Consider the following 27832-nt stretch of genomic DNA (forward strand, 5'->3'; position numbering starts at 1 on the left):
CTGAGGCTTCCTGGGGACAGGCTCCAGTGGGTGCTTTCCTGTCTGGGGGGACAAACACCTCTCCCATCCTCTCTGGGCAGCCTGTGCCAGAGCCCCACCACCCTCACAGCCAGGAATTCCTTTCCAATATCCCATCCATCCCTGCCCTCTGGCAGTAGGAAGCCATTCCCATGTGTCCTGTCCCTCCATCCCTTGTCCCCAATCCCTCTCCACCTCCCCTGGAGCCCCTGTAGGCACTGGGAGGAGCTCTGGGGTCACCCTGGAGCTTTCTCTTCTCCAGGTGAGCACCCCCAGCTCTCCCAGCCTGGTCCCAGAGAGACTCCAGCCCTTGTGATCTCCTCTGGATTCACTCCAGCAGCTCCATGTCCTTCTGATTTTGGGGTTCCAGCGTTTGAGGCTCTGAGTTTGGGGCTCCAGTGGTCTCAACAGGGCAGAGAGACAGAACCCCCCTTCCTGCTGCCCACACTGGGGAAGTGCAGGCCCCTCATTGTCACCCCCAGCCCCTCTCACTGTGACCCACCAGCCCCCTAAATTCCCCCTCCTGCACCTCCAGCTCTGTGCCTTGGTTCTCCAGCACAGCTGGTGCCTCCCCCTTTGCCTCCTGCACCAATCTGTTTGTTTTTTTTCAACATTTATTTCCATCCCCATCCAATTTCTTCCCCTTTTCCTGGTTTTCTTTCGAAACAGAGGGTTTCCAGCTCGGGATGGGGATGGCCACAGTGTAACTCCAGAGCTTTGTCCCGTGGCCTTTCCCAGCCTGGCACGCAGCGCTCAATTTGGAGCGTGGTGTCCTCGCTCTGTTCCATGCCGAGCTCTGTTGTCCAGATGAATTAATTCCAGATTATGTGTGGGTGTGGACTTCAGCTGGGCAAAATTTGGATACCCTGGTTGAGTCATTATTGTCTGATGAATCTCTTGGTGACAGCCTTCGCCCCTATTGTTCTGAGGTGAGCCCCGTGGCAAGAAATGTGAAAGCAAGAAACAAAAGAATATAAAGAAAGGTTACGAAATCAAATTCAGTTAAGGCAGGGTTATTGTCCCTCCATCCCGCCTCTCTGGCCTCCAGTTGGGATTGGATTTGGCAGGAAAACAACCCCCATGGGACAGTGGCTGGAGTTTAGAGCAGGTTCTGGGGGGAGCCCGTCCCTGTGGGACCCTGGTGGCCCCAGTGACACAGCAGAGACAGGGAGGAGGAGTTATCATCAATTCTTAACATTTTATTTCTTTACTGGGTTAAACAAGGAGCAGAGAAAACCTCGGCCCCAAAATACAACAGAACTGAAAGCATTACAGGTACAGAGACTATTGAACACAGAGAGTAGTAGGATAATATTTTAATACAACTGAATTATAGCATGGGATTGTGTTTTTGTTGGGTTTTTTTTGTTTGTTTTTTGTCAAACCAGTTTGGAAAATAAATGTAATAGGAACTAGTGCAAAAAAGTTCTAAACATGAAGCACAGTGTATAAAATGGCATAAGAAAACTGTCCCCTCGAGGACACAGTCACTTTCTTATGACAGAAGGGAGAAAGAGAAACAGAAGGGGGGTGGGAACAGAGGGAGGGTCCAGGAGGCGGAGGAGGAAAAGCTGGAAAGAAAGAGAAACCGGGCCGGGGGATTAGAAAGGATACTTTGACTTCAGCAATGTTGGTTTGTGTTTCACCACCACGCACTGTTAAAGGACTTCGTTGGGGTCGGGCCGAGCTCTGTCACCACCCACATGGCACAAGCACTTGAGAAGGGTTCGGGCAGCAGCAGCCTGGGCACTGCAGGGGTCGGGTCCCACAGGTCCCCCTGAGGTCCCCACAGGTGCCCCAAGGCCCTGGGACACCCACGCAAGGCAGGGAGCCCCAGCTCGGACACGCTCCAGAGGGAGGAGGGCACGAGGGGCTGGGCTCTCCTCCTGCTCTCCCTTCCCACATCCCTCAAGGACCAGCACATGGAATTTGTTCCCAGTTTCCACCCCCGGGCTCAGATGGGAGCGTCTCCCTTTTGAAGGCATCCTGAGGCTGTGTCCGAACGGGAGGTTCGGAGGAGCTGGATTCAGTTGGGGTTGGAACAGAAAACCAAACCAAACCTCCCTCAGAGGGATGGCTGGGGATCCCCAGGAATTCCTGCCGGGCATCAGCATCTCTGATTCCCACGGGGAAGGTGTCCCTGCATTCCCAAGGTGTTATCCCGGCCTGCTCAGCCAGGATTTGCTCCAGCCTGTTCCCACCATGGAGCCACCCAGCCTCCTGCCCTGGAGAAACTGGCTGGATGCTATTTTAAGGAGAGCTGGTTGGAATTCCTTACAAATTGCTATTCTCTCCCAATCCGCTGCTGCCCGTTCCAACTCTGTGAGCAGAAAAAGTGTGATTGATTTTTATTTTTTTTTTGCCTCGTTTTCTTTTTGGAAAATGAAAGGTTTTGTGGGAAAGGACTGTTCTGGATGCATTTCTCAATCTGCAAAAAAAAAAAAAAAAAAAATTGGTCATAATGATCAATCTGGCTTGTTTTGACAAGTTTCAAAATTAAAAAAAAATCCCTGTCTGGCTCTTTTTGTCTTTTTGTTTTGCAACTTAGGCATGTCCAGTTCCCAAATACATTTAAAAATGGTAAAACCAACCCCAAATTTCATAAGCCAAACCTAATTCTTGGAGTTTTCTTGTTGAGTTTCAGTTCACAACAAGCAGAGTTGTCGACCTTCTGGGCTGAAAAAAGATCATCCTGAAGCGCTAAAAAGGCTGGAAACTGCTCCTGGCCTGCCTGGAACACAGGTCCTGGAGATGGGGAGCAGGAAAGGGCAGAGGGACTGGGCTCAGGAACTCACCCATCTCCTGCCCACACCTTTGAGAGGGGCTGAGAGCTTTGATAAAACCCCAACTTTTAAAATTTATTATTCCTTAATTTTTTATGATCCTCAATTAAAAATGGTCCACCCCCCACCACAGTCTTCTCTTTGCTCCCTTCCTCCTTCCTCACAGAGACATGCAGGGCTGCGAGGTCACCCAAAGAGCCTGGACCAAGAACACCCAAAAAGAGCTGCTAAAATCCTTCCATTCCTGGGATAAAATGAACTCATGGTGGGAGCTGTGCAGCTCCAGGGCTCCAGTGATGCAGGAGCTCCGAGCAGGCTCCTTCTGTGGCAGAAGGGATGATTTTGGGCTGGTGTGATGGTGGCACCTGCAGCTGGCATGCCCGTGAGCTAACTTTTGGGCTGAAGGAGATCCTTAACATCCAACCTGAACACCTGACATGGCCCTTCCCAACTTTTCCAGCCTAGTTTAAGAGAGATTCAACCCCCAGGGAAGGGAAGCCCAGGGAAGCAGAAAAAGCTGATTCACAGAATTCCCTGCCTGTCTTGGCAGATGTAAGATGTAACCAAAAGATAGGTGGGGCAATGTTCTTTATCTTTTCCCTGATAACTCCCTCCAGGGAAGCACCAGCCACTCTGTGGGGAGCCATCTCCACTCCTGGGCCATCAGGGTCCCACAGAATGACTCACAGAATCTTATCATCCCATTGTGTGATGCTCCACCCTGAGGGGAGGAACCAAACATTCCTACCTGGATAGAATCTGAGATCGGGAACACCACAGGAGCACTACCACTGCATTCCCAGAGGACAAGAGCTCCAGAACCACCACTGGACCTCCAGAGAAGGACCAGGTTTTTCTACAGGATCACTGCTTTGACAGAACCACATTCATCACTCCAACAGCCCCCATTTAATCAGACTGGTCCCACCACCCTGACCAACAGGCTGTCAGATCGTACTCTGACTCTGTCAGTCTAAGCCCGTGCTTCTGTACTACTGCCTTTACTTTAATTTTCCTATCAAATTGTAGTTGTGACTTGGAATCTCCTGCTGGGTTGCTTTCAAACTAGTACACTGCCCCATCACTTTCTGGCAGAGTCCAGGAATGTTTCTGTCCTGACATTGTCTCCACCAAGCCCTACAGGCATTCCTTTCCCAGACAGCAGCAGGAATGGGATTAGGATGAATCACAAACTGAGGGTAACCTGGGCTATGGGACTTCACTCTCTTTGGCTCTGTGAAAATCATGGAATCCCAGAGTGGTTCGGGTCGGAAGGGACCTTCAAGATCATGCAAGTTCCACCCCCTGCCATGGAGGGACACTCCACTACCCCAGGTTGCTCCAAGCCCCGTCCAACCTGGCCTTGGATGCTGCCAGGGATGGAGCAGCCACAGTGTTTCCAGCCAACCTCAAAAACCCATCTCAAACCACCACGCTGGGTGCAACCGGAGACCAGGAGGCACCTGCCGAGCTCAGCACAGGGACACTCCATGGCCTGGCCTCCCAGGATCCTGCCCAGGAGCAGCAGATATCCGGGATTTTCCCTTTATTCCCTTCCTGCAGGCGGCAGCCGAGCGTCTCCCGGCCCCGCCCGCGGCCCTGAGTGGCAGTGAATGAACTGCCCTGACATCTCCTCTTGAAGCAAAGCAAAATGTGTTGGAAGATAAACCAGTTCCAGATGTTTTCCCAGTGTTGCCAAGTTACTCAACATGTTCTGCTTTAGTTGTCAGATGCTTTCAAAGCGATTTCCCTAACTCCGAGCACGAATGGTGAGGGCTCTCCCTGGGAATCTTCTGCCTGGGGCTACCATGGATCTGTATTTTCATAAGAAAAAGACTCAGCTAATGATTAATGTTCCCCAGAGGAAGCGGGGCCTTTCTTTGGGATTTTTCTTCAGTTATTTTTAATTAATTTGTACAACTGGCAGCTACATGAAAGTGCAAAACCCGGGAATAACGCTGGACCCGACTCCTTTTGCTCCTTCTCTCTGCCCACACCTGGAGCTTGTGGAGACATCATCATCCCTCACTTCCCTGGGGGTGAGAAACCCCCTCACCAGGGAGGAATCACTGCTTCCCAGAAAACTGGGAGTTTTCTCTGAGCAAAGAGAAGTTTGTCCACTGAAGGAAAAGTTGAGTTTTACATATTAATCCCAACACAGGGCATCTTCTTTAGGGAGAAGAGACAAGATCATTGGATGAAAAGGACAAAGCCCCTTGGGTTTAAGTTCCTGGTAGGATAAATCGTTTAGAGTTCATGTATTTCAAGGTGGCTTTGGGAATATGGAAAGCATTTGGGATTGCAAAGGGCAATGGTGGACACGGGGCTTGGGGTGAAGCATCCCTGGACACACACACAGGGTAAGGAAGCCCTTCCCCTCCTTATCCAGGCACATTCCTTCTTTATCCAAGCACACTCGCTCCTTTTCCAGGCACATTCCCTCCACTTTGTCATAAAAATAATGCCAGTGGTGTTATGTTAAGTGAGACAATGTCACCGTCTGCTTCCCTGGCTGTTCTCTCAGAGAGCAAAGCCAGAGTACTCAGGGATGGACGATTAGGAGGTTGTCAGACCAAAAGCAGGAATTTTATCCAATGGGCTCCTGATGATGGACTGCTCCATACACCACTTCCAGCTGCTCCCGCTCTGGGAACAGCCTTGTCTGGATCCGTTTAAACAGATTGGCAAAGTGCTGAATGCAGCATATGGTGCCCTAAAACCACAGAACTTATTGACAGCAGCCCAGACTCTCTAAAGAAAAGATCTTCTACAGCCTTGCTCTGGGAAGACCCAGCACTTTCCTCCTCCACTTGCAGCAGGTAAAGCCCATCCCACTCTTCCAGAGCAGATCCACACTCTGTGTGCTCTCTCTGGCATCTCATCCTCTCTGGCCTGGAAAACACATGGATCTCCTGTCCTGGGGGCCTCCTCACTCGTGGTGGATGGGGCTCAAACCTCCCCAGTAGCCACCTAAACCAGCCCAGTTCTGAATTGGCTCCACTTCCCGATTCACTGGGATGCAACACCTCCCAAGGGAAGCCTCCAGCTGGTGTTAGGGAAGGTGAAACTGTTTCTCACAGCTCCCAGGTTATCCCAGCAAATCCCTGCCAGCACCCCCTGAACATGACTTAGGTTGTTGGATCTCACTCCTGCAGCTCTGTGAAAATAATGGAATCATGGAATGGTTTAGGTTGACGGGATCTTAAAGCCCATTCTGTTCCACTCTCTGCCATGAGCAGGGACACTTCCTACTGGACCAGGTTGCTCCAAGCCCCGTACAACCTGGCCTTGAACACTTCCATAGCTTCTCTGGGAATCCCACATCATCCATCACCACCCCCAAGCCTGGCCTGACGCTCCATCACCAGCAAGACACAAGGGCTTCAGGGCAGGGAGAAGGACACACAACCCTCAGGGTGGTGCCAGATCTGGATGTGTGCAGGGACTGAGGCCGGGCCACCCTGTGCCCGCCAGCGCTGCTCAGTGTCACACATGACACAATGCACAGGGCCAGTGACTCAGGGCCACTTGCTGACGCACCACACTGGGCTATTCTTCTCTCTCCCGATGAGTCGCTCCAAGATTGGACACAGTCTATCTCCGAGAGAGGCGCCTGGAATTAGCTTAACTCTTGGCAGTGCAGGAGAAATCTAATTTCCTTCGGGATTCGGCTGTCTGGAGGCAGGGACAGGGCTGTGCTCCCTCCCCTGGCCTGCCTGGGAGCTTTTGCTCCTTGTCAGAGCAGCTCCACAACCCACTGCTCACAGAAAACCAAGGGATTGGATCCTGGTTTGCAGAACTGCTCCATGTCCAACTGTTCTGATTGGTGTAAACTAGGCTGAAATTATATGGATGTCATGAGGAATAGTCAAACGAGAGACATCCTACCTTTTGGGTGGTAGTAGCAGCAAGGGAATCTGCTCGGGAAACACTCTCCATCTTCCATGTGCACCAACTCTCCCACCCCAAAAACCACGGGACAATGGGATCACAGGCCTTGTCTCTGCAGGACTTGGGGAACAGGCAACTGGTAGTGTGTAAACATCACCCCAAAGCTCTGAGATTCAAGTCAAAGCAGGAATCAAACATTCAGCTGCTTCTCAGAGCCTCTTTGGTCTGGAAATGGGCTGGAAATGTCAGGAAACCTGTGATTCCCACGAGATGCCTGGTACTTCCTTCTTCCAGCCAGGCAGGAAGTAGCTTTGCTCATGGGGCTCTGCTCACGGGGCTCTGTTTGGTTTTGCTTTACCTCAACAGACCAGAAACCATAAAACTCCTACAGATTATCAACTCTGGGACTTCTTGCACCCTCACAGGGATCTGGGATCAATTTGGGATGTAGGACATTCCTCCTGCTCCATCCCTGTCTCCTGCAGTGACCCACGCGGGGCTCTGCTGTAGGTTCCTGTCAAGAGCCAGCCTGGAAACAGAGGGACCATCCCAGCCCCTCTGGGAGCAGGGAGTGAGCTCACACCCAGCTTGTGACCTTATGCTAAAACACCCTCTCTTCCTTCCCTGCCCACACCCAGGACAAATTACAGCCACTGGTGCCCAGCCTGGAGGCACCACCTCGCAGTGTCCATGCTGGGAACAGTTCTGGTGGCTGGGTGGAGAATTGGGAGTTTCCTAGGAAATGACCTGGGGATCAGATTCTAGGGATCTGATGTTTGTTTGGGGCTGAATCCCTGGATATGCTGAGCTCAGGTTAAAAATCCACCCCAAGTGAGCCGAATAAGGCTACACCAGCCAGCACCTTGCCCAGCCAAGTCCAGCTGGGCTCCCAGAAATTTCCGGATCTGGGGGCATCCATGGATTGAAACTATTCACAAAAATGCTCCTCCCTAGCTGGGCCTTATTAGTGCCTCTTTGTGTGGGAGACTCTCCCTCCAAGCCAGATTTCTCCAGCCCGTTTGCCCAGTCCTCCTGCCATCCAGTCAATGATTTGTAGCTGGGAAGCATGGAAGGATGCCTTTGGGATTCCCTGCATCCAACTGCTGCCACGTGGCATCCCTCTCCCTCACAGCCTGTGTGCTGCTGGAGTCACATCTCCCCAAGTCCTCACTGAGACCAGTCCCACCAGCCAGGGAGGACAACAAAAAAGGTTACACCAAATCATCAGGACACTTTGCGAAGTGGGATGTGGGAATGCTGGGGACATCCCTCCTGCTCCATGCCTCCTCCCTCTCCTCCTCCTCGCATAGAGCAGCAGGAAAGGCCAGGCTGGAGGAGCAGGCTGGGATGCAGTGAGACCAACCCCGAGTGGTACCACAGTGCAGTGTCACAGCGTCCCACTCCTGTCCCCAGATGCCATCGGTGAGGCAGCGCCGCGCTGAGGACACTGCGCCCCACCAGGGCGGTTCTGCCCCGAGCCCCAGAGGCTTTTCCCTGGGACAGGAGTGGGCCAGGCTGTGCCGGGAGGTGCTGCCCCTCCGCCTGCTCCCTCAGCATTCAGACCCAGGAGAAAAGGAACCAGGGCCGGGCTGACCGTCCAACCTCGGCACGGCATGGGCGGGGGAGGCGCGGGCACTCAAGGCACTCGCGGCAGCGGCCGGGGGACACCCTTCGATTCCCAGGGACCCCTCCCCTCGGTCCCCCCGCCTCCGTGCCGTTCCTGCCCTCCCGGCGCCTGCGGGGCCGGCAATGCTGGCCCTGCCCGAACCCTTCTGGCGCCGGGTCCCGCAGCCCTGTGCGCGTTAGAGACTCTTCAGCACGGGGATGCCCCGCGCGAGCAGCTCTTGGGGGATGTGCGGGGGTGCGCCTGTGCCACCCCCAACCCCGTGCCTCCCATTGGAGGAATAGCATGTGCCCCCCTTATGGGAAAAGATCTGGCGTTCTCCTTGGAGGTCGGCTCTGCCCTCTGTCACTCGTCCCGGGCCACGCTCTCCTCCAGGGCGGGCGGGGCCTCCAGGCCGAGCCCCCCGGCGCCGCCGTGCACGCTCGAGAAGGACACCATGGTGTGGAGGAGCATCAGGACCAGCACGCACAGTCTGATCCTGCTGCTGCCGAGGCGAGACCCCGCAGAGACCGGCAGCAAGGACGGGGAGCGAGGCTGGTGGTACTGGTGGTGGTGGTGGTAGAGGTGGTAGTGGTTCTGCCTCTGGTGATGAAGGTGGGGGTCGTGGCGGTGGAAATGGAGTGACTCTGACGCCGTGGATTTGGGGGATGTGTCCTCGTTGCTGTCTGGGGGGTGCTCGCAGGAGTCCCATTGCACCTCGCAGCACTTGGCCTCCTCGTCGGGCAGCTGGTTCTCCAGCAGCCCTGCAGGGAGGAAGGAAGCAGGAGGAGGGGTCAGCGGGACACTGAGGAGGAAGCGAGCCCTGGTGCCCACCAGCTGTGGGATGGGCACACCTGAGAACCAGGACATCCAGACACCCCCGGCACTGGCCCCAGCATGTGTGAGCCTGCACACACCAGCAAGGTGAGCTAAGGGCTCCCCAAATCCTGCTCACAGTGGTTCACTATCCCTGCTTTAATCCATCACCTGCAGCTCCCTCTATGCTTTAGCCTTCAGTCAGAGGTAGGACTTTCACTTCCTGGGCTGAGATGTTGCTGTGCCCCCATTAACCCTTTACCCCCACACCCTTGGAGATGGCCTTGTGGGATGGCCACATTTTGGCATCAGGCAATTTCCATACTGACTCTCCTCCCACTCCACCCCGGCAATCCTTCCAAACCCGGGGAGTGGCTTGGAAATTCGCCAGGGCTCACCATCACCCCCCTGTGCCCGCTGTGAGCCCGGCCCTCCTTACCCGTACAGATGAAGCCAGGCAAACCTCCATAGATCAGCTCATCATTGTCCGGTAACACGAAGGGGCACCTGGTCTGCACCTCCAGGCAGTATTGCTTGCATGGGATCCGCTGCCGGCACTGCTGCTGGGTCACGTTGAAGTACTCGGAGCACAGCCACGCCTTGTAGACAGCCTGGGGGAAATCATGGAGAGGGACACGTCACTTCCCAAGCATCGGGACAGCTGGAGCACCGCAGGGTGGAAGGGGACGGGAGAGCTCCCAGCTCTTGTGGGAAATGTGCGTTGGGGTCGTTTGTTGAACAGCGATGGATTCAAATAATCCACTGGAGTGTAACAATGGTGGAACTCGTCTATCCAGCTAAATACACCACGAAAATAAAGCTAATTACGACATGGAATAATGTCCCCTACAGACAGGCATCGTGACAGATTCTGCCAACATCAGTGACCCAAGAGCTCAGTCTGTCACACAAAAATTCAAACGCTGCTTATCACTTGTCCCAGAGTATCCTCCTCATCCTCAAGACATCCCACTGCTCTCCTGGGAAGGGGAGGATTCTCACCTCCTCTAAAGTGTTTTGGCCCTCATCAGCGCTGGACCTGGGACAGCAAAACACATCATGGGCTGGTCTTCACTGGAAATTTCCTGCTGGAAAAGCTGCTGGACAGAAGCAGCTGGGATGCTGCACATGCAGCCATTGCACCTCAGACTTGTCCGTCTCTGCCACCAAATAACACCTTCCTCACCTTCCCCACCAGGTCCTGGGAGAGGTTCCTGATTCCTTGACATCTGAAACTTCTGCTGTGCCTTTTCTTTTGGCTCAGGGGGGAAACTTGTTCATTTTCCATGGATGTTCTGGCACTGAGATGTACCAGTGGTACAGGTGTCTCCATGTGCTCTGTTCACCTGCCTGATACTTCAAGCTGTGCTTAGCAGCATTTCCAGAAGGAAGAGCATCCTGGGGGTTCAGCTGTGACTGCAAGGCTGTGCCACATTCTCCAGCCTGTCCTGTCCTGGGTTTCCCTCTTCCCTTCCAGCCTCCATATGCTTGTGCCCACAGCAAACAGCTGGGCATAGCCCAGTTGGCTCAGTTTCTACCACATTCCCAAATTCCCCTTATTTCCCCAGCATCAGGCATGGGGGGAGTTGTTTGTCTCCACTGGCTGTGGCACATAGGGAGGGAGAGCTCCCATTTCTCCTGGTGTGCATCATTCCTCAGGCTGCAAGAAACCCATGGCACTTCCAGCTCATCCATGAACTCATGAGGGCACGAATGACAGCACCATGGTCATTCCATGGCCACATCCAACTTCCTTTGAAACTAGCTAGAAAGGGCTCCCTGTGATTCAAAGGGAGTGAGTTTTCTTCCTCTGCATGCTTAGAGAAACCCCCTGCTCTGCCTTCCAGCTGCATTTTCATTTTCTCGAGGCTTTAAACCCATCACTTCTTTGTTTCCCCATGTTTTTCATAGATCCTTATCATTGTTTCTTTGGCCCACAGTGGTGTCTCAGGATTAAAGCTGGTTGGGAAATTCTTGGCAAGTTATTTTTTTTTCCTGTAAAATGCCAAATCATGAAAGCCAGAATTTTCACAGAATTGTATTAGCTTTGGTGAAACTTTCATCCCAAAAAGTTTAATGGGCACCAGGACACAATTTATGGAGTGAACATTTTGGAGCAGTCCCCAGTACTGTGGGCAGGGCTGGCCCCTGGGATGTGGGAATGCAGGTGCTTGTTCTCCTTGTCCTGTTGGATGTTAATTACTGGGACACAGTGGAGCGGCTCCAGAGGAGGGAATGACTCTGCAGTGTGAGGATACAAGCAGGAGAGTTTCCAGGTCTGGATCTGCATCCCTGAACATGGAAGTGTCCAGGGCCAGGCTGGATGGGGTTTGGAGCACCCTGGGATAGTGGAAGGTGTCCCTGCCTGTGGCAGGAGGTGGGACAGGATGTGTTTAAGGTCCATTCCAACCCAAACCATGCTATGGCTGCATGATCTGCCCGAGCTGATTCCCTAGAACTGAGGAGGAAGAGGCCATGCTCCAGAGGGGCCACAACCTCCAACACGTGCCCTCCCTGATGGCCTCTGCTCCCTTGGGGACAGGGTCAGGAGCAAGGAGACAGAGGGACAGCAAGGAGGACACAGCAGGACCCCTCAGTGGGTGGCACATGGCCCTCTGCAGGCACCACAAGTTTCTCTCTGTTGGGAAAGCAGGACCTGTCACTGCTGCTGTGGAACCTCAACAGGATGTAAAGGATGATTAGAAGAGCTCAGGGGACAGTGACACCTTACACTAATGGGACAGAGCACCAGAGGGTGTACAGTGAGCTCCAAAGCACAAACTGACTGCCCAGGATGTATTCAGACAGGCCATACCCTTATTCCAATCTCAGGACTCAACCAGTCCCTGCCTGGACACAATGCTGTTGTTCCCACATGCTCCAGACACACTCCAGTGTAATGTGAAGCAAAACAGAGAGAGGCCTCATTAATTACCTTAATTATTTGGGGTGCCTTTAGAGCAACAAGGAGAGGGTGTCCTGAGAACAGCCCAACCCTTGGAGCATCCGGTAGCGAGCAGCTGGATGAGCTTCTCCTTCCCCTGGTGACCATCCAGGATTTTGGACAGCTGGGGTAGATGACCTGCTTGAATTTGAACTGGCTGATGTCAGGTGGGCGAACTCCCCCCAAAGCCATGAAGTTTTCAGGATTAAAATCTGGATGGATTAATTGAACCACAACCAGCTTGCAGTTTAAAGGGGAATTATGAACACACAAGGAGCTGGATGGACATCAGTGGTGTGCCCAGTCCCATCTGGGATGGACACCCTGAATTCATCCCTCCAGCTCAGCCTCCTTTCCAGCCCTCATCTGCCTGAGGATAAACATCTCCATCAGTGGGACTTCCTTGTGTTTCCCAAGGAGGTTGTTTTACAGCACTTATCTCGCTGCCTACAAGTTTTCCTTCATACTTGACCTACATTTTTCCATCCAAAAGTTCACTCCCTTCAATCATTCCCTCCACCATTCCCTCTCCCTGCTCCGTGTTTACACATCTCTAATATTTGCAGATGTCTCACGCTTCCCCTTTAGTCACAACTCAGGCGAGCTGGGCTGATTTACTCACTCCCATTTCCTGCCAATCTTCTTCCCAGCGCCGACTCTCCCACGCTGCTTCCCAGATCCCAGTCACATCCCAGCTCCCACCTGGGCTCACATGCAGCCTGGCATGGAGGCTACACTGAGTGCTCCAGCAGAGGATTGTGGGCGTCACCTGAGCTGTCCCAGCTCCAGATTTGGGTGGAAAAGGCAGCTGGAGCAGGAGATTTCCCAGAGCTTTGTAGGTAGCTGGTTGGGTTCATCCTGCTCTCATATGGAAACAGCTGGCACAAGCAGGCTCTGCATGGATCCACAAATATCCCTCCTAAAATGTTTGTGATGATTCCCATCAGGGAAGTCTGACAGAAGGTTGGGGTCACACACAGGGACATTCCATTAACTTAATGAAAATATGGAAGGAGACACTGCAAGGAGCTGGTGATACCACTGGGGAGGGCAGAGCTGGAGCACTCATGCAGAACCTGAACCAGGATTCCCTGGCTGCCTTCCATTCTTCCTCCCCTTTCCCCTTGAGGGAAGCACTGACCCCAGCCAGCTCTTGCCATTCCCTTGTGGCAGATCCTCCAGGTGCTGCAGCAGGAATTCTTGCAGCTCTGCAGGATGGAAACTGCCTGTGTGTACTCAAAACCAGACATATCCAAGACCTGCTGGTCCAACAGGGCTCTCCCACTCCACTGGGATCAGGCTGATCAGACACAGGTGGACCTCCAGGAGATCCCAGTGTCCTCCCATCACTCACCCATAGAGATCCATGTCACAGACAAGGAGCAAATTCCCTGGGATGCTCAAGGTTTGGGTATTCCCAAGTTTACCCCACACAACCTCCTTAGTTCTGCTGTTAAAAAGGACATGGGAGAATTTAGGACAGGAAGAAATTTATTCCCTGCTTAGAGCAACTAGCAAAGCTCTCTGGTTTCCATCCTTGCCCTCTCTGGATTCTTCAGGAAGCGGGTTGGGTTGCAATCAGTGTTCCTGCCATTCTGGTTTGGCTTTTGGCAGATCTCCAGCCCAGCCAAGTAAATTAAAGTGACCTCAAGTCCAAAATAGCTCCAATTTGGTGCCCTCTTCCTGCATTTTTAGCTCTGGAGGACTGGCTGCATGACTCTGAGGAAGCACATGGAATTTGGGTGCCTAGGAAAGGAGCCAACTTCACAGACCCGATTTATACAGAAGGAAGAGGACAGGGTATCTGTCCACATTGGAATTTTGGAGGTGGGATGAAAAACCTCATCCTAAAAGACATTAAAAAAACCCCAAATGAATTGGATTTCTAATAGTGAATTAGGCTGTCTGCTCATGCTTCCAGTGGGATCTGGAAGCAGCAGTCAGAGGGATGGTGCTTTCACAGGGAATTCTGTGCCAAATGGGAGTTCTTCCCTGCCTGCACTATTCCCTCTGTCTCCTGGCAGTACCAGGACAGCATTCACCACCAAACAGCTTTTCCAAAGTCTTTTTGTGTCCTTAGGATTTCTGCACAAATGTGGGCACTTCAAGGCCAGTCCAGTTGCTGCCAGTAGGTTGGAAACACTGGCACTGCCTGTGGAAGGATCCCAGCTACATTTTGGGAGAACCAAGGAGCAGGAATGGAGCAGCATTCTCAGGACACACCATCACTGCCGAGGATGCAGTGCTTGGGATAGCTTGGATGCCCACTGGGAATGCCCAGCTGTAATTAACAAAACAAACTGTTGTTTTCCCATCTGAACAGGAATCAATGCTTGGGAAGTTTCCCCAAGGAAAATCTTGCTAATGGCACAAACATAATAAACCCTTCTCATTAATTAGAGGCAGGGGTTGGGGCAGCATCCCCAGACCAAAATCTACTTCTCTGGAAGGGGGAGATGCAGTCTGGAAGGCAGAGAGGGAAATAGGGAGATTTTCCCTACACAATAACCTCAGAAGGAGACCTGAGAGTGTGCTTGGACCAGAGGTGAGGATCATTCTGGAAGTTGGGCTCTGCCATCATGACTCTCCTCCTTTCTCTCTTCTCACTGGGTGCAGCCAGCTCCCAGCCGGGATGGGATGAAAAATCCCTGCCTGTCCCTGCCAGACCCCCAGCCTGCAGCAGCCCCCTCCCCTCCCAGAGCAGTTCCTGGGACTCACATTTCCATCCTGGTCTGAGAGGAGCATCTGGAGTGGCTGTGCCTCATTAATCTTGGACACAGGGAAATGAGCACTGCTAATGAGCCGCTCGGGCAGCTCTCCAAGCTCTGGCACATGAGGATGCAGCGCGGGAAGCAGGACAGGCTGGGGGGGAGAGAAGAGCCCCCCTGGATGGCAGAGGATTAAGGGAATACTGAGGTCCAGGGCCAGCCAGGAGGAGTCACAAACACATCTGCAATGTCCAATTACCACTGTATTCAATTAACTCAGACGGTAACAATGTGGAGCTTTAAACCAGCTTCTTTTAGGCTTTTAAAAAAATTCTCCTTGCTATGGGCTGTTCCAACATCATCTCTGGAACAGCTGATTTTTGGTTTCTTTGATAGTTCTGGAGTTGTTATCCCTGCCTTGACACATTCACATGCTCTGGGTTAGGAGAGAGGGGACAAAAACACCAACCCAACCCTAAACCCCAACAACTGGACAGGATTATGGGATTTGTATTGTTTTTCCTTCATTTTTAATATAAAGTTGCCTTTTGCCTGGCGATGACAGCCCTGGAGCCGCAGCTCCTCCGTTTCCCAACCAGGGGAGCCTCTGCCCATTGTACCCAGCTCCAGAGGGCACGGGGATGGGGCTGCCAGCAGGAATGCCTGGGACATGGATGGGGATGGAGGAATGGGGATGGATGCACACAGGCTGCAGGAAATGGCACTGGTGGGAACCCCAGCTGGAGTGGGCGTTCCTCAAACACCACTGGAAACTCCACACAGAGCTGCTGGGTTGGCTGGCACGTGCCCATTCCAGGCTCCTCATTACCCTGCAGCCCACTCCTCTCCAGGGTTGGTTTGCCCAGCAGTTCTCCCCCAGCCATCCCCACCCATGACACCAGTTTGCATTCTGATGTTGTGTGTTGCCCTGACCAGGCTCATCCTCCAGAAAGGTCCTGGGCAATGGAATGTCCCCTGTGCTCTCAAACTGTGCCTTCCCACCTACATCCCACAGGACCAGACCATATCCCTTACCTTGAGTGATGAAGTCACTCCCAAATTACTTGGAAGCAAATTGTCAGAGCTACCCACTCACCATTCAATCACCTGATAAAGCAGCTGATAGTTTTAAAGTTTAAAGCTTTCAGTTTTCATTTAAAAAAGAAAGCATTTTAGTTTTAATTCCCAGTTCTTAGATTAAAGAGAATGTCTGAACCCTCCTTCTTTTAGAGGGAAAAGCCCCAGATTTCCCCCTCTAAGCCACTCAAACCCAGTCTGAGACACACAACACCCCAGGTGCTCATAGGTCAAAACTAAGAGAAAATAGTTTTAAAGTGTGACCCTTTAAAGCTGACATACTCAAGGCTCAGGTAACAACTGTCACACTATGTCACAATATTAACACATGCCTTGGGAAGGACTGGAGTGAGCAAGGATGGGAGAACCAGCACCCCAACCTGTCTCTGCAAGCACACACACCCCCAGCACCCACAGGTGATGGGCTGTGGGGTGGCAGTGCCAGCTCCCAGCCCTGGGAATGCTCTCAGGGGACAGACACCATAGGCACAGCCTCCTGGCTTTGCTCATCTGCTCGTGGCACCGAGGGCTGCTGTGTGCAGAGCCCAGGGAAAAGCCTGGTCTCATCCCAGCAGATGCCACACTGCCCTTGGAACAAGCCCAGGAGGAAGAGCTTGTGCTCGTGGTTGCACCAAAGCAGGAGGCATTCCCTGGAAGAGCAGAGCTTGAGGACTTGCTTTGGACACCTCTGACAGCTCCTATGCTGAGGAGACAGAGCACATAGCATCCCAACATGGCCATGTGCCTGTGCCTGTTGATTAATCACAGTAATTAATGGCGCAGCTGGATGAACAGGAAGGCAGTGACCACTGCCAGGCCCTCCTGCTTCCCACAGCCAGTGCCTGTCTCCATGCCTGTCACAGGTTGCTCCATGCCCAGCAGTGTCTGCAGCCCTTTCCCTCCCACCACAGCTCCCACTTTTCCCAGTGCAGGCTGGGATCTGGCTGGAGGTTACCCCTGTCCGGCCACCCAGTCCTGACCACTCCTACAGCCCCCAGCCCAATGCAGGAGGCTCTTGATCCCAGATGGCTGCCGTAAACATCCCAATTCCCATGGAATATTTCCATTTCATTATCAAACTCCACCTTGGGGTAGATGCATCCTCTCTCCAGGGGGGGTGAGCACAGGCTGACAGTGCTCTGCTCACAGATGGAAGCTCATCCCAGCATTCCTGATGTCAGTCTCCTGTTCAGTCCCCCCTCCTCACATCCTGGGTGTGTCCCCTCTACTCACCCTGGGAATTCCCTGGCAGTGTCTGGGACAGGGTGGCCCAGCCATGGTGGGCTGCCCGTGGGCACTGCTGCCAGACCCCAGGCACAGCCAGTCCCTGTCCCAAGATCCCAGCCCAGGAGCACGGGTAGGACACAGGGACCAGCATTCCCAGGCTGCAGTTAATCCAGGCTGCTGCTCTGTGCTCTCCTTTCAAAAAGGGTCTTGGCTGGGCTTTAGAGAAGAGAAGAGCAGCTTGTCAGGAAGGCGAGGCCAGCTGGAGTGTGGAGGTTTGTGTGGGAAGGGGGTGGACACCAGGAGACAGGGACAAACAGCTGGTGGCCAGGGAGAGAGCAGCTCTTCCTGGCATCTGGAGGGCTCTGTCCTTGTGACACCACATGGCCATGCCCCAAGGTGGAAGAGGGGAGGCCAGGCCTCCTGTTCCAGGGTATCACCATACTCTGAGGAAATTCTTCCCAATATCCCATCTAACCCTGCCCTCTGGCAGTGGGAAGCCATTCCCTGTGTCCTGTCTCTCCATCCCTTATCCCAAGTCCCTCTCCACCTCCCCTGGAGCCCCTTTAGGCACTGGAAGGGGCTCTAATGTCTCTCTGGAGTCTCCTCTTGCCCAGGTGAGCACCCTCAGCTCTCCCAGCCTGGCTCCAGAGCGGCTCCAGCCCTTAGAGCAGCTCCGTGGCCTCCTCAGGACTTGCTCCAGCAGCTCCATTCTGTACAATCCTCACCTGCCAGCCCCCAGTGGGTCAGATACCAGCCCATCCTACCAGCCCAAGGACTTAAAAAGTAATTAAAGACCTCTGCAAAACTGAAGCTGAACACGACGGAGTTGGGGACAGAGGGAAAGTGAGGTCCCTGCAATCCATTAGGATGGCTTGAGGAATTCACTCCCATTAGGTCCTGCTGCAGCCAGGGGCTTAACAGGATTCAAAAGTGGATTAAACATTTATACAGCTAATGAGAACATCCTGTTACATTAGATAGGATATAAAAAAATAAAGGCGAGACACTTCAGTGCCACGAGCCATAAATTACCCACCAGTGATGGGGGCGAGGGAGAAGTTTCTCTGCTCATCCCCCTTCCAAGGAAATGGTGAGGCTGGAGAATTGTTCTCAGGATGGTGTGAGTGTCCAGCCCAGCAAGGGCTTTCACAGCAGGGCTGTCTTGCATCCAATGCCTATGGAACAGCCCAATCCTGTACTCTGCCAGGAGCCCCCTGCACAGCATCCTGTGAGGTGCCACTTGGCTTGAGTGGGAATGGGACAGAGTATAAGGCAGCAGGAGGAACCTGGTCCCTCACGTCATCCTTGAGCATCCCACAGAGATGGGCAAGCAGCAGGATCTGGCCCAGCCCCACTCCCTCATGGAGCAAAGAGTGGGGAGACAGGAGCATCCTGGCTCCTGAGCACCTTCCATGGTCACAGGGAAGTGCAGTTTTCCATGCTCATGCTGGGTCTTGTATCCACCTCAACTTGTGCCTACAGGTCCCTTAAATGCAAGCAAAGATGATTTTGAGATGCTTATCAGCACTCCTGGCAGCTCCTACTGCTGGAGACACACAACGGGCCACGGCTCATGTCAGACCCGAGAGCTGCAACCTCTGGTTTTCTCTCCCTGGCTGAACAGCAGCACTTGCAGAAATCTCCTGCTCCCTTGCAGGGAGGAAAGCCCCAGGATAACTCTCAGTCTCCGTGGTGAGCAGCAGGCAGGCGCTCCCGGCTGGCATCGCTCCTCAGCCAGAGAATCCCAAGGGATGCGCTGCTGCAGGGAAACCCATCCCTGCTGCTCTCCCCTGGAGCGAGCCAGGCCAGGCTGGGGCTATCCCTGTCCCTGATGCTCCACAGAGTGGAAGTGCTTCCCCTGCATTCCCATGAGCAAGGGGTGTCTGGAGAGCAGTCCCAGGACCACACTCTGAGCCAGGATGCCACCCCAGAGCTCCTGGTGCCTCCTGGCAGTCTCATTTGAACAGGAGAGCAAGGAATGATGACAAGCAAGCAACACAGCATGGCAGGAAAACACTTCTCCCTGCACACACAGGCAGAGACCCTTGTGGATTCTTCCTCTCCACATGCAGCTCCATGGAAAATGACACAAAAGATAACCAGCTCCAAGGAATATGACACTGAAGAGCAGGTCAGGGAGATGCCTAGGTCTGAAGGGGTTGAACTCATTACATTAAAGACACAAACACAGCTCCTGCTCAGCCAGCACTGGTCAGTCCTTCCCAAACTATGCCTGTTCAGAAAATTCCACTTGCCTCCTCTCCCTCTGTAACCACCAGCAGTGGGGAATGCCTGTGGGCTCTGGGTGTTCCAGACTCCCTGATCTGTGCAAACCCAGGAGCTGGCACACCCCTCACCAGGAAAACCCCCATCCCAGCCACTTCCAGGCCCCCTCTCCAGCTCTACCTTTGCTCTCCTGTCCATTTGCAGCCTCCACCCACCAGCAGTGCTGCAGAGCTGCCATGCAGGGATAAGATTCCAGCCAAACACCAAACACGTGTATCTGTTACTCCCAAGAGGATGAGCAGGACAGGTGGCATTTCCTTCTCCAGCCAGGACCAGGAACACCAGGATGCTGGCACAGGCAGTGCTCTGGAAAACCAAATCCTTGCCAGGTGAGGCCATTTCATGCTGCTTTTTGAACAGAGTGGCCATGTTGGCAGCATCTGGGGGTGCCAATGCTGCCAGCACTGCTCTTCCTGTGACACCCCAGGAGCATGGCTGGGAGAGAGTCCCCAAGGAAAAGCCAGGAGCTGGGAAGACGAGCGAGGCTGAAGCAGGCAAGCCATTCCAGGCAGGCAGCTGCCAGCTCTGCCCACGGGAATGGGGCTGGAGCAGCGTGGACAGATGGCTACTCCTTGCCCAGGCAGCCTCCGTGTCTCATTCACAGATTTGCTGTCCCTGAGTCATTGCCCTTCAAAGGACAGCAGAGCTGAGCTCCTGTGTGGAGCCAGGCATGAGTCGCATCCTAATGGCATCCCGGTGACAGCAGGAATAGCCCCTGGCAGCCAAGCACATCCTGCCTCTGCCACCTGCCTGCCTCCCACCCTGGAGGGCAGCTCTGGAGCCCACAGCAGAGGAAAAGCCTGTGGGGCATCCCTAGGGACAAGCCTGGGGCTGTGGGATGTTTTGACAAACCCTCTCTGTGTGGGATCCGTGGCACTGCCCAGCACCGGGGTCAGGCCAGGCCATGTGTGATCCCCGCTGTACAGAACGGCTCCTTTCCTGCTGGAAAAGAATCCTGTCCTCAGGCAGGGACCAGGTGAAGCCCATTGTGAGGGCAGGTCCAGCTGGGCTCAAGCAGACACCCAGTGCATCCTCTCCCACTTCCTGGTGCTGGTGTAGGAGGTGCTGCCTGCTCTCCTTGGGATGTGCGTGGGGCTGGAAGTCGGAGTGGCACCAGCAGATCCCTTTGTCCATGGGGAGCAGGGATCACTGCCTGGTAGGAAAAGCAGCATGGCAAGACAGCCCTGATCTGGATGGCCACAGGCAGCCTGTGCCAATGGATGCGCACAGCAAGGGGGCTGGGGGTTGTGTTGTTTTCCCAGATCTCACACTTTGCTGATATCACTGTACATGCTGAGCTCCTGACTCCCAGAGCCTTCCCACACCACACAGAGCAGCCAGATGCTTTCCACCTCCAGCTGCTGAGGTGGCACCTCTGAGGAGCTCATCCCACCCTGCTGGTGAAGCCCCTGTGCCCACCATGCTTCCAGGGATGGGCACACATAGAGAAGAACGTGGGCCTGCATCTGGCAGCAGGCACAGCTGGGAGCACACGGAGCAGGAACTGGTGCTGGAGCCTGTGGCACTTGGTGTGACATCACCAAGTGACAGTTGACAGTGACAGCTGACAGTGACAGTGACTGGTGACAGTTTGATGGAGAGAGATGTCATCCTCCCTCGCTGTCCCTGCACCATTTGCTAGCCTGCCTGTTGCTCCATGGACCTGCTGCTGCCTTGGGAAACTTGTGAGTTGTCCTTGCAGCACCACTGACAGACACAGGTGAGGACAGGCAGACAACAAGGACTGACAGACAACCAGAGCAAAGGAGGCAGCCAAAAACCACCCAATATCCCCCGTAAATCCCTCCCATTCATATCCTGACCCCATCCCAGGCTGATTCTCCCCATAGCACTGGTGTAGGTTCAGCCTTCAGCCCACCACACCCTCCCAGGCAGTTTGAGATGTCTTCACCCCAAGCAAAACTCAGGACTGTCCAAGCACCATCTGAGCACCCCCACTCCCACCTGGCTTGCAGCCCTCCCAAGTCCCAGGTACCACTGGCACATTCCTGACACCTCTACATCTTTTATTCCAGGGGGCAAACTCCTTCCATCAGTTCAGCTTTTGTTTCACCTGTTTTTCAATCCTTGATCTTCATTTTCAAGCATTGAGGAGGTACCAGACACAAGGCACTGGAATTGGGCTGTGCCAGAGGCTGCAGCCACAGCACCTGCAGACCAAACCCACCACGGTCCTTTGGCCCAAATTCTTTATACAACTGAACCACATCTTTGTGCAAGGCTGCAAAAAATTCCCTTTGTTCCCATGGAATGGGTGGGGAACATGGAGCTGCACACTTGGCTAAGCTCATGCATGTGCTCCTGCTCAAGCTGCCAAATGACTGCACTGATCTGCTGGAATTACTTTCGAATTCACTCTGGAACCTTTTTTCACCTCATGAAACACCTCACTGGCCAGACTGGTTGTGGAGAAGATCTGGAGCTGACACAGGTGTGTGGGAGCAGCCTCTCCCCTCCTGCTGCTCCTGCTGTACCAAATGCTCCACAGGAAACCAGGTCCAGGGTGCAACTTTGCAGTCACCCATCCACAGATTCTCTGGAAGCCTCACTTCTAAAGTAACTTAGCAACCTTAAAAAACCTAAAGTAACTTAGTAACCTTGAAAAACCACTAGGTTTTGGTGAAACCACTTTTGCTGTGGTTCTCAAAGGACCTTCCCTCCATGCAAGGAGCCATCCAGGCTCAGAGCAGGAGTGCACCAGGTTTAGCAGCATTTTGGATAAGCCCAGCCCAAAAAAACTCAACTTGAGCTACTTTTGTGAAGGTAAAACGCTGCTTTGGTTCCCCCAAGAGGTGTCCCTGGCACTGGGATAACCCCAAGACATGGTGTTCCCAAAGCTCCTGGTGCCAGCAGGCTTAGGTTTCCAGAGGATGCTCCACAGGGAGGGATGCTCTGTAGGGATGCTGATTGCTGATGCTATTCCTGTTAAACCAGAGCCAGAAAACAGGACCCCAGAGGGTGCTGAACCTGGGCACTGGGGATTTGCTCCCTGCTCTGTGCGGGATGTGCCAGGAATGATGCCAGAGCAGGAACAGCCTCCATTTCTCACCACATCACTGCACACCAGCAGCACAGAAACACCAGCAAAGCCTTGGGAGTGAAATCCTGCCCAGCCAGGGGTACTGGGGAAACCAGAGGTGCAGAACCAGATCCCACAGCCGCGGGCCCGTGTGCAGAGAAAGCTGATAATCTAATCACATCTGAGATGCTACAGGTCCTGTCCAGCCCAGCCTGCCCAGCTCTGCTGCCAGCCCCTGTCAGTCCTTCTCTCTCCACAGCTTTGTTTCTTGCAGCCTAATGACTCCTTAATGGGCTTTGTCCCATAGATCTTCATTTGCCCCAGGACTGGTGGGAGGGGGCACTTTTGGGAGCTGTTGGGGTGGGAGCCAGCATGCAGAGCTTGGCCTTGGCATGAGCAAAGCTCTCATCTGGTGTCTGAGCTGGAGCAACACTGCTCTTTTCCTGTTTGGAAAGATGGGAAAAGGCACAAATGAGCCCTAAGCATCCCTCAGGGCATTGCTTTGGAGGGACAGCGATTTCCTCCTGCACTAAGTCCTGCAAAGCCTGGGCTGACAGTTTGAGTGCTGCTGCTGCCCCACATTTCCTGATGCATATTCGAGTCCAATATCCACATCCCCAGACCGTGACCTCCTCAAGCCCCTTTGGAGGATGCTCCAAAGTGTCCCCACAACTGCTCAGTGCACTGAGTTCACTGTGTCTTGCAGTGACAAAGGGTACAAGTTACACAGCAACAGGCGAGATGGAGGAGGCCGGCAGCTGCTCCCGACTCAATTAATGACTTTTCCCTCTTATGTTCAGGAAAAGAGGCGTGTGCCACCTTTTATCCACACCATCCCTACCTAGCACCATCAGCCAGCAGCTGGCAGGCATATCCTCACAGCACGAGGTGAAATGTATTTGAGAAGATGGATGGACCTTGTGAACCCACTTCCCTCTCTTCCTCCTGTCACAGGACGCCGGTGCCCCTGTCCATGAGCGTCCCTGTGGGAGCCAGAGCCCCAAAATCCCACCAAATGGGAAATGCAAACAATAAACCCCAGAAGTGCATCTTCATGGTTTAATGTCTCTCAGCCACAGGGATTTCTGGTGTTAGTTGGAAGAGTAGCAAATAAAACATTTCCAGGGAGTGATTTGGAAGTTGATGGTGCTGCACAGGAATAACAACATATGGAAAAAGTGGGACCTGCCCAGGAATGATCGATCCCCAAGCAGAAAATAAAAAGGGAGAGTATGACAGCATTGAGTAATCTCAGCAGCTGAATTACACACAGACCCCACCATTTCATGGGATTCCTGTCTCCCAGGGAGACTTTGGTCCAGTCTTCCCCAACCTCTGGGCACAGATGGATGTTGCAGACAGGTAGAGAAATTATAAAAGAAAGGCCTCATAAAATCAGACCTGCTCTGTTAAATCAATAGCTAGTCTGTCATTTCTTCTAAGTGCAGCTAGTACTTTGCAAGTTCCCATGTGAAAACAATCTGGGTATGAACAGTTTGTTAACGTAACAACCTTTTTTGGGTGAAAAATAAGTGCACCTGCACTTATTAGATCTGTTCCATGAGAACCCACAAAAGAAAAATGTAAACAACTTGAACCTTAGCACATACACACAAATCACCTTCTGACTAACAAATGAAGTAGTAAGAAAACTACCAGGTAATAGATGTTGTACAGGAGGTCTGTGAAAACTGTATAAAATAAGTTATGTGAATAAAAATTTGGCTTTTCCTGCATGAAGAAAATGGAGCTCAAGTGATTTATTCCAATAGACAGATCTGGGATTGGGATGTCTAAGATGCTGTTTCCCCTCCTGGCAGGACCCGCTTTTTCTCCCCAAACCTGAGGGCAGTTCTCAAGATGATTTTTTAACAGGGCATGATGTGTCTCCTCAAACCAATCCACAACACTTACACACTTCAAAATTTTTAGCTTGGGGTGAAACCTGCTGCCATAGGGAGGAACTGGCAGCTCCAGCTGGGATTTGGTGTTGCTGTTGTTTGAAATCAGGTGGAAAAAAAGAGCCAAAATCACCAGAGTGGTGATTTTTGGCTGCCATAAAGCTCCCTGTGAGCTGTCTGCTCAGCCACACTTCTTAGGCACCAAATTCCAGAGGGATCCGTGCCTCAGCAGAGGGAGGCTGTGTGCAGGTGAGCTGAGCTGCTGTGCTTCCTCATCTTCAATTTTCCAGCTGCTGTTACAGAATGGCAGGGATGTGAATGGGATGCAGCACTAACCATCCACACTCAGCCCTGCTCCCACAGTCCCATGTCCCAGAATTATCATTTAAATCCTGTCTCTCCAGCTCCAGAGCTCCTGAAGCCAGAATCCTGCTGTGAGGGCTCTGCAGGAGCTCTCACACTGGCCAAGCTGCACATTCCACTGTTTTCCTCCACTCCTCTGCTGTTTTCCTGTTATTTGCTCTCAGATGTTATCACCATCAAGCAATAGCTTTGCCATCCTTCACAAACAGATATTATCCAGCATCTGGATGGGAATCACAAATTCAAACTGCTTCAAAAATCCCATCAGCCACATTTTTCCAAGGCAATGAGTAACTGTAGTCCCTGCTCAAGTCCAGAGGACTCGAAACCAGGCCGCCAAAACTCGCTTGTCACCACAGTGCTGGAAGGGTCTGGTATTAGCCTTAATTCACAGATGGGAACAGCCACTGAGAGGGAAAAGCTGAGTCTCATGGATGTGAAAGGCTGGAGTAAGACACATAAATATGGAGTGAATGGCCTTAAACAAAGCAGCCTGATTTTTCAGGACGGGAGCTGTGAGGGCTCCAGTGGGAGTGTGCAGACTCGGGCACTCCCATGGGAATTTCCCAGTGGGTGGCCCAGGGGAGTGTGCACAGGTTGTCCCTGCTGCTCCTGCCTCCTGTTGCTTCCCAAGTGCTGCCTGAGGAATGCAAGGCTGGAGCTCACAGATGCTCTAAGGATGCACTGATGTGACACAGAACCAGCTCAGAGGAACGAGTCCTGCCACTACCTCCAGCTCTGCATCTCCCCAGCACATCTCCTGCTCTCCCATCGAGGATGTTAAACCCAGGGATAATTAATGGAGACTCATCGAAGCACAGCTCTGTTTCTAGACATTTTGGAGTCCCAACATAATTATTTTCTCACCTCTTTTGCTTTTCTCTCTGGGACTCCCAGCAGAGATGGAAGCTAAGCCTGAAGCTGGAACGTTTATGCTCCACCAGACATGGCACAGAGAGATCCTGATCCTGCTGGGCCCCTGGAAGCAGGAGCAGCACAATGGACAGCACCCTGTGGAAGTCGAGCAGCAGGACCAAACTACTCAGAGCAGGCTGAATACTACATCCCTTGGAAACCACAGGGGGAATTTGGGAAGCAGACTGCAATTACCTGCCTTGGCCCATGCCCAGAACACAAGCACAAGCTCTTGCTCAAACCCAGCTCCCCACAAAAGCGACCCTTGGAATAGTTGCCAGGATCTCAGCAATGTGCTCTTGCTGAAAGACACCACCTCAGTGTCCCAGTGCTGCTCTTGGTGCTGCTCCTGCACTTGCCCAGGGCATGAACATCACTTCAAGAGCTGCTCTGCAAATCCAAGTGTCCCTCAAAACTCCTGTGCCAGAAGAGGAGCAGCCAACCCCGTTGTACTGCCAGGGAGGAAGCTCTGCCACCTTCCCTGTGGGGACAATGCTGTCACACACCTCAAGACACAGCTCTGAGAAAGGGAAGCAGATTTAATTATGGACACCATTGCACTTTCCAGAGGTGATGCCTGGAAGGAGCATGCACAGGTGAGCCAGGCAGCCTGGAGCTGGTGGAAGCTGGGGACATCACGAGCTTGTAAGACCAAGCAACCAGCAGAACCACACTGGGAGTTTGATGGAGATCCAACCACAGCTCTCATCTGGGAGAGGAGATAGCTCCATGCTGAGCCTCAATCCCATCGATGTTGGGAGACACAACCAACCCATCAGTTTTCAGTACAGGGACTATGCCCCAGGGCTGGGGACAGTCAGTGACACTGGGGGAACACCAAGGTGGGAGGCACATTCCAGCACCCCTGGGCAGAAAGGGTGTAAGAGCTGGAAAACAGCTGCTGCATACAGGGAAGGGGCCCTGGCACCATGGTTCATCTCAGGTCACCACTGGTCTAATGACAGCCAGGCAGAACTCTGGGCTGTCCCAGGAGCAGCAGCAGGTCTGAGACAAAGGTGAGGGGCCTCACACGTGCCCCAGCTCAGCCCCTGTGTGGAAAGGGTTGTGGGTAAGGGTAGCAGGGATTGGGGTTTCTGGAGTGAAGTACCTGGATTGAGGTGGCATGTGGGGATTGGGGTGTCAGGAGAGGTGTCAGGATTGGGCTGCTGGCAGTGGAGTGTCATGAGCTGGGTGCTCAGACTGTGTTGGGAGCAGGGTGTTGGGAATGGCAGTGGGATATCGGGAGCTGCCTGTGTGTGCACAGCTGTGAAGGGATGTGCCAGTGCTCATTCAGGCCAAGTCCTGCTTTGCCTTCTCTGTCCCACCACTCTGTCCCAGCTTTCCCAAGGGCTCCAGACCTGTCCCACCACCACTGCCAGGAGAGGTTTGGGGAGCACAGGGAGATCCCAGCCTGCAGGCAGGTGTGAGAGCAGGGGGACCACGGTACCCCCACACCACCAAGCCCGCTGTGGCCCAGCTCACCCGGGACGCCCCCTTGTACCTTGCAGTCCGTCAGGCAGGATCTGACCGAGTACTCTTCCGATTGCAAGTACTTCTCCAGCAAGAGGTCGAACTCCTCGTATTTTTCCTGAGCGTGTTGGTCCAGCCGCTGGTACGCCTGGACGCAGCTGCTACAGGCCTCCCCGTCCAGCGCCCCGGCTGCCGCCACCACCAGGTCCACCATCAGGTTGTCCAGGCTGCAGTCCAGGCCGTCGGGGCCGGCCATCTCCCGCAGCAGGTCCCAGATCGTGTAAGTATCACAAAAGGAGAGGTTGAAGTTCCTGAAGTAAGCCTGCAGGAAGGTCCTTTTGGAGGAGGGCGAGGCGAAGAAGGGCGCGGCGGCGGCGGCGGCGGGGGGCGAGCGCAGGGGCGCGCCGGGGGCCCGCGGGCGCTGCGGGGCGAGCAGCCGGGCGCACGCCGAGTCCAGGTCCCCGCGGGCGGCGGGGCAGGGCCCGCCGGGGCCGCGGCTCAGGTTGCCCAGCAGGGCCTCGCAGCTGCCGCCGCCGCCCGCCGGCTCGGCCGCCAGCAGCGCCCCGCGGCCCGCGGCCCCGCGGCCGCTCCCGCGCCCGCAGCTTGGCCCCCGGCGCAGAGCCACAGATGGTCGGAGAGGAGCACGGTGAAAAAGAGGAGCGAGGCGAGCGACAGGCGCCATTTCTGCGCCCGCTCGGGGTCGGCCACCGGCTTGTCGCTGCGGCGCGGCGCGCAGCACACGGCCCCGCCGGCGGCGCCCCCGCGGGGACATCCAGGCGCCGCGGATCAT

General features: G+C 53.7%; 1 protein-coding gene across 1 annotated transcript; it reads right to left on the reverse strand.

Annotated features, from left to right (window-relative positions):
- Window positions 1-1319: 1319 nt before the first annotated feature.
- FAM155B (family with sequence similarity 155 member B) lies at window positions 1320-27832 on the reverse strand. The gene is given in 6 exon segments (XM_030967768.1): window positions 1320-9059; window positions 9551-9722; window positions 27074-27598; window positions 27600-27653; window positions 27655-27811; window positions 27813-27832. Coding segments are annotated over 6 exon segments (1326 nt in total). The 3' UTR covers window positions 1320-8661.

Source organism: Camarhynchus parvulus, chromosome 4A (assembly GCF_901933205.1).
Source record: "Camarhynchus parvulus chromosome 4A, STF_HiC, whole genome shotgun sequence".
Lineage (NCBI taxonomy): Eukaryota > Metazoa > Chordata > Aves > Passeriformes > Thraupidae > Camarhynchus > Camarhynchus parvulus.